An 11,094-nucleotide genomic window follows, 5' to 3' on the forward strand; every position below is an offset into this window, starting at 1 on the left:
ATAATAATAATAATAATATATTGTGTGAAGGTTTGCATGGCAAAGTAATAATTTATATTAATGCTTGCGGTACACCATGTAGATAGTTCTGAAAAGAACTATTGTTGGTTGAGAATGTCTCAGATATTGTCCTCCTGAAGACGATTAAAGCAACTCAGTCGAAACGTCAAGAAATACTCAACCAACAACAGTCCTTTTCAGAATTATCTATGTGGTGTACCGCAAGCATTAACGTATATATATATAATAGTAATAATAATAATAATAATAATGATAATAATAATAATAATTTATTTGGAAACTACACTTTCAAAACAGTGGCACACTTTTTGAGTCCAAAATGACAATATACAATATTAAAAACTATAAAGATAGTAACCTAAAATTGTGAGGTTTTTGCCCTTTCTTTAAAGAACATCCTTTGTGACCTTGCTCAATACATTTTCTATTCATCTTTATCAATCTTCCATTTGCCATATCCAAAAACTAAAGTCATTCCATTCTGATTTATTCTATATTTAGCTAGCTACATTTTTATAAAAATCATCCACAATTTACGGTTTATCCATAGGATTATAAAGTATCAAAAATGCCGAAATTATCAATTTCAAAGTCTCTCGCCTTCCAATTTTCATGAATTGAATTACAAGATGTTGCGATAACATCAAACAAAAATGCACATTTTGATTCTAGGAACCTTCCAAGTTGTATCCAATGTTTCAGGTTGCTAGGCCTATGATTGATTCTACACCATATAGGTAAGAGACAGACTAAATCAGGAGCAAATTGCTTATTTCTCCTGGGGAGTTTCTTGTTGATGGTGTTCTTCACACACCATTGCTTCTGTTTGGCCTTTTACTCCAGGGACAGATTCTCGACTTCTGCTTAATTTTACCCTAGTGCATTGTTTGTATCTGATGTTTCACTTCAAAAATACCTATTTATCTGCTAACATTAAAATTTATCTTTCAGACATAGACTTTCATTTAAATCTTTAAAATACAAAACATATTTGAGGTGCTATCGAGTACATACTTTTTAGGTTTTTAGCTTTCAATTCAAAACACAGGCAATATAGAAAAGTCTCCTGTACATAGATGTACAGAAGCATCCTGTACTGTATCTAGGATCACACACTCCACCAAAACACGCTCCATCTTACCGTTACGGTGCCAAGTTCTTGTCCTGGATTTTATGATTTGTCTTGTTGTTTTATGATTAAATTAATGTAGTGATGTTGTTTGCCAGTGGAAAATGAATCTTTATTTTACTACATTTTAAAGCAGTTAAAGTCAATTTATGATTGATTGTAGTTTACCAATATTAATTTATTATTATGTCATTAATAAATGATAAGTAAAATTGGTATAGTACCTGTCCTGTTGTATTATGGATCATAATACTTTTTTAAATATCAGGGGGTTTTTTTTCCCTTTAGTTCATAATTGATATTTTCTCTATTAATAAATGTGATATTTCATTTGTCATCACAAAATATATATAATGCAAACATGGCTGTCATGTAGTGAGTTATGAACATGTCAGAGAAATTTCTAAAATTTCGGCTGGAATGCTTCAAACATAGCATATCCATGCGACTATTCCGCCGGGAGTCGTACGTGCATTGAAAACCTACCAGGAAGTAACTCACGCCTGGTGCAATATTGGTTATGAATAGTCAGTATTATGATTAAAGAATTCTTTTGGAGGTCTAGAACCTTGGTTTTAACAGGATAAACACAATTCATGTTGCTTTGATTGTCCTTCCTTGTGTTTGCTTATTTCTGTTATTACAGCTTATGTTGTGTGATCGCATTTGATTTGATTCAGTGCATTTCGTGTTATTTTTATCTAATGTTTGGAATTTGTTTCTTCTTTTCAAACTGACTAAAACAATAATATTTGTCTGTAATGTAAACAGGATTAGTTCAGAAACCAAACTTTTAGTATTATTATTATTAATAATAATAATAATAATAATAGAATAATAGACTTATAGGCATATAGTGCAAAAGGCAGGAGCTTAACATTAAACATTTTAAAAAATAAGAAATTACCCCTCATTGCAAAAATAACTTTTTTTAACCCAAATAAACATGCATGCATACACTTTTTGTTTTTACAGTAGAAGTGTTTACAATCCTTATTTTCATCTGTGATAATCTGAGGAACTTTATAATAATAAAATTATATTATGTAAGTATTTTAATTAACATAATTGAAATGAAAAAATCGTCCTTGCCATTTCTTTGCTTAGACCCCTTAAATTAGTGGTAATTTATTATTCAAATGAATTATTAGAAGATAATGTCTTATTTAATCCTTTTAAGGGAGTTGTAAATCTTTTATTTGATTTTTTTAGGGTTTATTGCACAGTTAGTTTTCATTTAAAAAGTTTATTTCAAGCATGCTGGAATGTTAGTACCTTAGTCCTACTTTGAAAATACAAGTAAACCTGTGATCTTTTTTTCTTCCATTTGTTATGACACTTAATTTACAATATAAAGGAATGTTCATAAGCTGGTTTCTGTGTGGAAGTTTTGCTAGACGATTATATACAATGGTGACATTAAGGTGGCTGGTATTAGATTATATTTTGATGTTAAATTATCAACTTTATGTTTAAGTTTAATTGGTCCTGACAAGCTACTTCTCATTTTACACTTCAGGGTTGTCGGTGTGAAATATCATCAATTTAAGAACAAACCAAAGAACATGATATGTTTGTGTTTTAAAAAGGTTGTTGGGAAATGAAGAGTTTGCACAGGATTTGTTTTTCTAAAAAATTGTCAATTATTCGTGAATTATAATTAAATTATTTAATCAATCAGTAGGCTATGATGTAACAAGCAAATGCTTACAAAATACAGATTTGTTAAATTCTATGTTCACCTTTCACTCTAGTGGTCATATAACTAAATTATCATCATCACCACCATCATCAAAAATATTAGAAAATGTGATGTGTGTCATATTATTATTGTTTATAATTTTAATGTTAAAATTATTGTTGATTTTTTTTAATTATTTTATTTATTTGGTATAAAATACTCAAAATGCAACAAAGGTTGAAATACTTTTGAGTTTACAATAGGAAAAAAAATTAGGAAAAAAAATAAATATAAATACAAGAAGAAACATCAAATCACACACAAAATAAACACCTAAATTTAGGCCTATGAAATCACTTCAATCTATAAACATTAATAAATAATTATAAATCTATATACATGAAAATTATATTACAAATTGATTATTTAAATATATATGTACAATTACAGACTTAAAAAATATATCAAAGTTATTTGGCGTTTTGATATTGGCATTATTGTTACAGGCCTATATGATTTTTTGATTTTTTTCTTATGGTTTTTCTATTTTCCTAGTAAACATTTATATGTGCAAACCAACGCTTTCAGTCTGTGGGGTGCATGCTGTCTATATAATATACTGAATTGAAATAAAATAAAATAAACTCATCTCATATAACTATTATACAAATACAATTAACCGCCTACAACAATGATATGGACATTCAGAATCCCAACAAAAGAGATTTTTAGCGAAATAGATTGATGTCCATTAAACATAGAGATACAAGTACATTATAAAAACATAAAAAAGCATAAAACGTAATGGAAGTAGTAGATTAATACAAAAAACCCCAAGATTTTATAAACCAGAATATATTTTACGGATCATGTCCCTACCCCTAGGATTAAACTTCTTTGGTATTATCTATGACCTATTGACATAGGAGGACAGGCAATTTTAGGTCTACCTATTTTTTGTGTACATCTGAAAGTGTATTAGGTGTTACCATATACAGTGCCTATAAAACACACTTATTTCATAGCTACAATTGGCAAGATTGGTTAAGAATCCTCCCAGCTGTTTGTCTATGGAGTAGTCGAGACTTAAGTTTTTGTGTTTTTTTTACTACACATTTATACTGTCTTCTCTGTCCATTGGTGACTATTAAACTAATTGTCATGGGTACGGTTGGGTGTCGTGTAATAGTAGTTGTTTCAATTGACTGCATTTTTAACTTGCTTGTAAGTGTTGATGTGATTATGTATTGAAAACAGCTTGTTAACTAAAGCTGTTGTCACACTGGGTTTTAAAAAAGGGAAGGTTTTACCGAGACCATTAACATTCCAATGGGTAAAATCTTACCGTTGTTTGGACTTGCATTGACACGGTTAGTTTTACCATAAGCCATAATATAAAATAACCGAGTCGTGGAAGCTCATCAACTTCAGTGACTCAGGAAGTTTAACCAACTTGCGCTGTTCCAACTGGACTTTTCGTCTCGGTAAAACTTGCTCAATTTCCTGGGTAAATTGAAGTCGGTTAAACTAACTGCATGGCTCGAATAAGTTACCTGAGAGGCAAGTTCCTGGGTTGTTCGCACTGGTAAGCTGACCGGCGTGTCGGCTAGTTTCACCGAAATAAGTCCTGTGCGATTACGGCTTAACTAAGAAGTATAGACTGTTGGGACAGATATTGATGATAGTGAAAGTGATGATTGAAGCTGATGATGACTGACAATGGTAGGCTATGTTGAATATGATGATTATGGTGGTTGAAGTCGGGCTCCAGAGGGGGGAAAAAGAAGTACCATGTTTGACGAAAAGCAACCCTTTCTTCCAACTTTTTTTTGATTATGAGGATTTCATTAATGATGAAGATAATGGTGTATATAATGTTAGAATGAGAATGATAATAAACATTCATATGTAAACATTCACAAATATAACGGCAATTGGGTGCTATGATGATGACAACATCCAAGATTCAATATAGAGGAAGTATATGAATACACAGTTTAAAACAACAGAATAACACCCTCCTCCTCTTGACTTCATGGTACCATTCTTGTCCCATCCATCTGTAGTCTCTCATCACTTTAACAGCTGGTACTAATTACCTACTCATGTCAATTTCAGTATTAATCACTTCCGAGCCATCCTTTTTTTAACGATTCCTCGGTGATTTCTCTAGCATAAACTGCTTGTATTTTTTTCTGCAATTGACTAAAAAATAACACTGGTGTTATACTGCCCTCATACTATATATGCAGGTTAGTGGTGTGTGCTTAGTGTCCAAGTGGAAATTATTGCATTTGTCCGGTAAAAGCACATGAACAGGTGTTCCATTTCGCCCATATTAAAGTGGATGCAGTAGTAGCGTTGTTGACAAAAATCAGAGTCTTGATTTTCAGATCTGGTGCAGAACATTCAGTGAAACCCTTCGCTTATACATTTATTTGTGTCCCTATAAAATACTTGTAATAATAATAATAGCAGCCTGCTATTAGTGCAACCACATATAAATCAGATATACAGAGACTGAATTCCTAATATACAGTAAGTAAGGCAACTAAATCATCATTCATTGGGTCTCCAATTGCACTGTGCAGAATACTGTATAGATACCAGCCAAAAAGTCACACTTTGATAAGGAATAAATTCTTACAAAGTTAATACGTTTTTCATAGAGATTCCCTTGTAAATATGTTCTTATTTTTAACTTTGAATCTACTGTATATATTCCAACATTAATTCTATTTCCATCAAAATGTTCTGTTTTTTTTTTATTTATTTATTTATTTTTCTTTTTATTGTTTAGTGTAGTACTATTAAGTCTTTGAAATGAGTTATTGGAAGTTATAAATGCAAAGGAGAATAAAACCGATTGTTAGACTGTATACAGTAGTTGATTAACTATAGCCTTTCAAATCCCTAATTGTCAAATGGATTTGGACACCAGAGGGGTTCTGGGTGGCACTTATGCTGCTGGCACTGTCGTTCACAACAGTCCCCTTGTCAGGCAAATCTTTGATGCTACCATTGTCAGGAAAGAGTTACTGGTAACTTAGTTTCAGAGACTTTACAAATAAAGGAAACTTAGAAAACTTTTCTCGTTTCTATGCCAAAGGGATCTGGATTCTTTGGTTTTCCCCTCATATTTTCCAACATAACTTAAGTATATTCTCTGTAATCTGTACGTTACCATAATCGTTCTATATATTGGTATGAAACATTTAAATTAACATATATTTCGACTCAAAACATGGTAGCAGATTGCTACTGCTTTTGATATTTTTTTCTTCACAGAGGATATGCTAGTTACCACATCACAATCATAATGCGAGTTAGACGACGGGCGAGTGTGCACCACCACCGTCGTCTCCCGTATGGCAAGAGCCCGAATTATAAACCTATTTTTATTTTCTGATTTTTCAGACAAAAACAACAACATTGATAGTAGTAAGTGGAAATCATTGTACCTTTAAATTTGGCTCACCAAACTCATATACGCAACTCACTTTGACCATCATTTAAAAAGCTATCAGTTCACCATAATATTTAACTAGACTAAAAACAAAATGTGTGTTCACACTATGGTCCTTGTGTGACAAATAATACATGAGATTTGCCCATATATGCTATGATACCCATATATAGGCATGATGATGTCATATATGGGCAAATCACAGGTATTTTTCACAGACTTCATAGTGTGAACAGAGCTTAATATTAAGTCTGTGACAAATACCTGTGATTTTTGTCACAGACTCAATAGTGTAAACAGACATTAATATATTATTTTTGTATTATTCATATTTTAATTCATCACAACCTGCCTCATTTTGTTTAGATTAGTCACGGAAGATTTACTTACTTTACTAGGACTTATGGGATATCCTGTTTTAGGAATTTCATACTAGACCACTATAATATATTAGAAATCGTATTTATGCAGTACTTATATTTGGACATGTAATTAATTTTTTTTTTATTAACATAGTTTATTAATTTATTGATTAGCTCATTTTAACAACCATCTTGTATTTCATTGTAATGATGCACTATAGAGGGAATAATAACAAATAGCTTACTATCATTTTTCAAAGTAGTTACAGGTTTATATTGGTTAAACAGATGATTAATTTGCATATTTTTGCATAACCATGTGCCCCGTATATTTACTGGGAGATTTCTAGTGAGCTATGCTAAAAATATGGTTAAAATTCTTAACACCTTTTTTAGGATTAAACCCTATCCAAGTGCAAGATCATTAACGATGAGGTATCCAATTGAATTAAATTTGTTAAAGCTTTCTTAAAATTAATCTAAGTGTTCATTGATGTAAAGAGCTTCTTTTAAACCCTAACTCTACTAAATTTAAGGGCTATATCATTGCTACAGACTTTGTTTAAAATAGTATGGTAGTAGTTTGAGTGCTAACAACAGCCTGAAAATTTACTTTTCCTTAGCTTATTTCAAGGTGCTGCTAATAGGATAAGAAGAAAGTTGTTAATTACTCATTCAGATTGAACACTTGATCTGTGGTGGCTCCAGATATTTGTCGATAGAGGGTCCAACAAATCCGAAAGGCAGACAGGCAGTCAGAACCAAGGGGTAGGTTAGGGCCTCTGACAGGGATACTTGATTGTCCATCAGGAGGTGATCCACCTCTGGTGCAGCCGCTGCACCTAAGGTATATTTTCATGTGCCTAGAAAAATTCTAAAAAAGTGCTTTTCATTATGTAGTAAAGGACGCTTGGTGGTATATTCATGGAGTTCCCCAGGTATGCTTATGGCGCTTTTCAAGGGTTCTGGCAATTCTAAACTTGCAATTTTTGTTGTTTTAGTTAATGATGTTCAAAAAATATTTATTCATAAATTTAGGGATATTAATTGCCAATCCTAAAAATGACACTAACTTTGTTATCTGCATATCCTATCACTTATACTGATAATAAAGTTATCATTTCCTTTTTATTCTGTGTTTTAAGGTTCTTTGATTTCACCAACCTACTTTTCTCTCTGAAATTCTCAATCACTATATTTCCCTATCACAGTGTGGCTCAGCAAATAAAAGTGTCTCACATTTTCAAACATCTATAATGGTCATTGGATCGGTGTTCTTTTGTCTGCCCAACCGCTTGCAAACAATAAACCTAGTGTATACCTGTCAACGTCTTAACCCACTTCTGATTCAATTTATACAGCTCAAAATTGATCACATGTATCTTTTACTTCATACTACTATAGGTTTTGTCCCTTCCCAACTCAACCACATTACTTTACATTTATATGTATTTACTTTTATTAATTATTCATGTGTATACAGTACTTCTTAATTTTATGTTTTTATGTATTTAGCTAATAATAATATATTTAAATAGATAGTAAATTTGATTTATATAGCGCATATATCCACCTAATGAAACGCTCAAGATGCATGAAGTTACTAAAGGAAGTTAATAACTGAGAGCTGAAAAAAAAACCCCTAAAACTAACTCATGCAGATAATAATGAGTAACTGAGATTCATCCATCAAGTTTGAAAATGTCACTGAAACATTACGGTATACAATAAGAACTTATAATTTCAAAGGTGTTTTCGGTTTTTTCTTTAGTAAATAGGACAGCACTCCAGACTATACGTGAATTGACTATAATGTGATTATAGAGTACTATGTCACTACATAATGGTAACAGCCATGTGATAGAGCTTTGTTATACTAAGCAACAGCAGCTACCTATATTTACGATATGGTTGAGTGCGTCTACAGTCAAGGCAAATTTTCTATACTATTACTAATAATTTTAGATTGAAAATGTAATATAAACTAATAAAAATTATTTTTCATTCATTGAGTTATCCAATGTAAATTAATTTTCAATTTAAATATTGATGAAATGTAGTACAATCATAGTTAATAAGATAACCATTTGAAAACTTTTTTTTTTATTGATTTATTCGCTGTAAACACCCAAGGATAACCCACGAAAGTTTAAAGACTTAAAGTATTTCCAGTGGGGTCTTTCTGGTAGTGATTGGGCAGTCCACCAGGAGACAATCCCCTAATCTTTTTTGAAGAGTGTGCCGTGTTGTTTAACATGCAGATGGGCCATAATGCACACGGGACCAACAGCTTAATGTGGCTTGGAATTGGATATACCTGGCCATATCAACTACTTAGCTAGCTCAATAACGAAAGGGTATCATGTGTTCATGTGATGTTAGTGATGCAGTATTGTTTTTCCATGTTCAGCTTAATGTATTGTTTGTTTGGTTTAGGTGAGTCGTTTATAATAAATGCTATGTTTGTATGTGTCATGAATTGTCACTCAGCAACATGGCTGTTGCATAACAAGCAACATTATCTCACTGTTAAATGATTTATTACTTTATGCCTTATAATTATATCCCTGTATCATCAAATCATTATAATGGGGCCTAGGAATAAAAAAGCTAATGATTTGGGATCCTTGAAGTTCTATTATCAAGTCTCTTTGCAAGGCTTCAATAGTGGAGAAATGATTATTTGAGGTCCTCAACAAAATTATGGCCAATTTATTTATTACGAGGTTCAAGTTATTTTAAATACAGAATTTTAGGTCATATTCTTAAAAACATAATATAACATAATTTGTCAAATATGTTGTAAGGTCCTGCATAATTAAAATAATATTAAATTGCAGTTGTTTTGTAGTTACATTGTGGAGGTAATATAATTCCATGATTATTATATGTATGGAATTAAGTCTTTAACGGACCGAGTTATATCCAAGACTAATTATAATACTTACTTTAGTATACATCAATATTTAACCAGAATCAAGGCCTCTGTTATAGCAGTGTGCTACAGAATTATGTATGAACACAAGTAAAGTAAAACTTATGTCTACTGGTATAGGGCAGCTCTGAAGATGTACGAGGGCTGGCAGCTGTTGTCTTGCGTAAATGGCGGACACAGTGTTACTAAGTGAGACCTACATGTAGTTACAGTTTTAGGTGCGCTCATTGCAAACGACATCATGCCTTTGTTCCGGTAATTGGACCTGATGCCCATGTTAGCCTGGTGAGATTTGACACTTGGAGCTTTGGAGTCGTTAATTGCCTGATGAACCCTCGCAAGGATGGCCATCACGCTTTGTAGGCCTGCTTGCATGTGTAGGGTGCTGCAGCAGCCAGCCAGGGTAGGCTTGAATAGACACATTAATATGCAATTGGATTAATCAACAGGAGCTTGTCTAGTGTGCATCATTCTACGCTAGAATTTTTTAGATACAATGCAGTTGGGTGGATTGACCAAGGGTCTAGCCTATCCCTATGTAGGCTAGAGTTTAGAAAACATGCAAGGATCAACCAACTGGGTCTAATAACCCCAGTTTGCTACAATATAATTTTGAAACAATGCAAATGGGATTGGCCTCTACAAAGGACAGTGGTCTATGGTAGCAAAACTACTGGGGGCTAATGGCAGAGATCTTGGACCCTAGGGGCCCTTGTGAGAGTGACTGAATGTCCTGAATTTAGGAGAGACTAATTTGCCATACCCCCTCCCATCTGCTGAATTATTGGGATGCTAGTCGTAGCCCTTAGATGTTCATTGAGTTGACCAATATTGTGTCCAGTCTATTATCCTGGCTAGGAGTAGACATAATCTTCACCAGTTTGACTTGCCAACAATTTGTATAAATAATATTAGGCTTCTTATATTTGTCATTAATAACATATATTACGTACTGAAATATTGTATTCAAAATTTTTATTAGTAGGATATACTATTATAAATTTCATTTTAATACATAGTGCTTATTGTCTTTTAATTTTAATTATACTACCATTATATTATTATTATTATGTTATATAAATATATTATGTACTATTATTATTTAAATAAAGTTATCACTGTCTTATGTATAATTTTTTTCTATGTTCATAAATATAGTATGTTTAATGTTACTCTCATTTTATGTTAAATTAATTTTAATGTTTTAATTATTAATAATTTTTTGTGCTAACAACAAATATTCAATATATAAATCTTCGTTTATCCATAGTTTTTCTATGTTGGGTAAGGACTTTGAATTCGCTCTCTTAAACCAGTCAGATAAATAATTTCATTGTGCTCTAACCCGGTAAAGGTCCTACACTATATGCATCCAGAAGAAATGACTAGAAGATTTATAAGATTTTCTAATTTCTTACTCTATATTTTTCTAAAACATAAATAATTTTAAATGGTTACTTAGTATGGTAATCAGTTTCAATTGAAAAGTTAAATGAAGTT

General features: G+C 32.0%; 1 protein-coding gene across 1 annotated transcript in view; it reads left to right on the forward strand.

The window, feature by feature from the left end:
• The window catches only part of LOC117099892 (uncharacterized protein DDB_G0285291-like), a 44,089-nt gene extending 37,696 nt beyond the window's left edge, over positions 1–6,393 (forward strand). The window contains exon 4 of the mRNA XM_033239416.1: positions 6,249–6,393. Coding sequence (XP_033095307.1) covers positions 6,249–6,298 — 50 coding nt within the window. The 3' untranslated portion in view covers positions 6,299–6,393. The remainder of the gene's footprint in view (positions 1–6,248) is intronic.
• The last annotated feature ends 4,701 nt before the right edge of the window (positions 6,394–11,094 follow it).

This window comes from Anneissia japonica, unplaced genomic scaffold (assembly GCF_011630105.1).
Source record: "Anneissia japonica isolate Jap-2015-1 unplaced genomic scaffold, ASM1163010v1 scaffold288018_len440701_cov179, whole genome shotgun sequence".
Lineage (NCBI taxonomy): Eukaryota > Metazoa > Echinodermata > Crinoidea > Comatulida > Comatulidae > Anneissia > Anneissia japonica.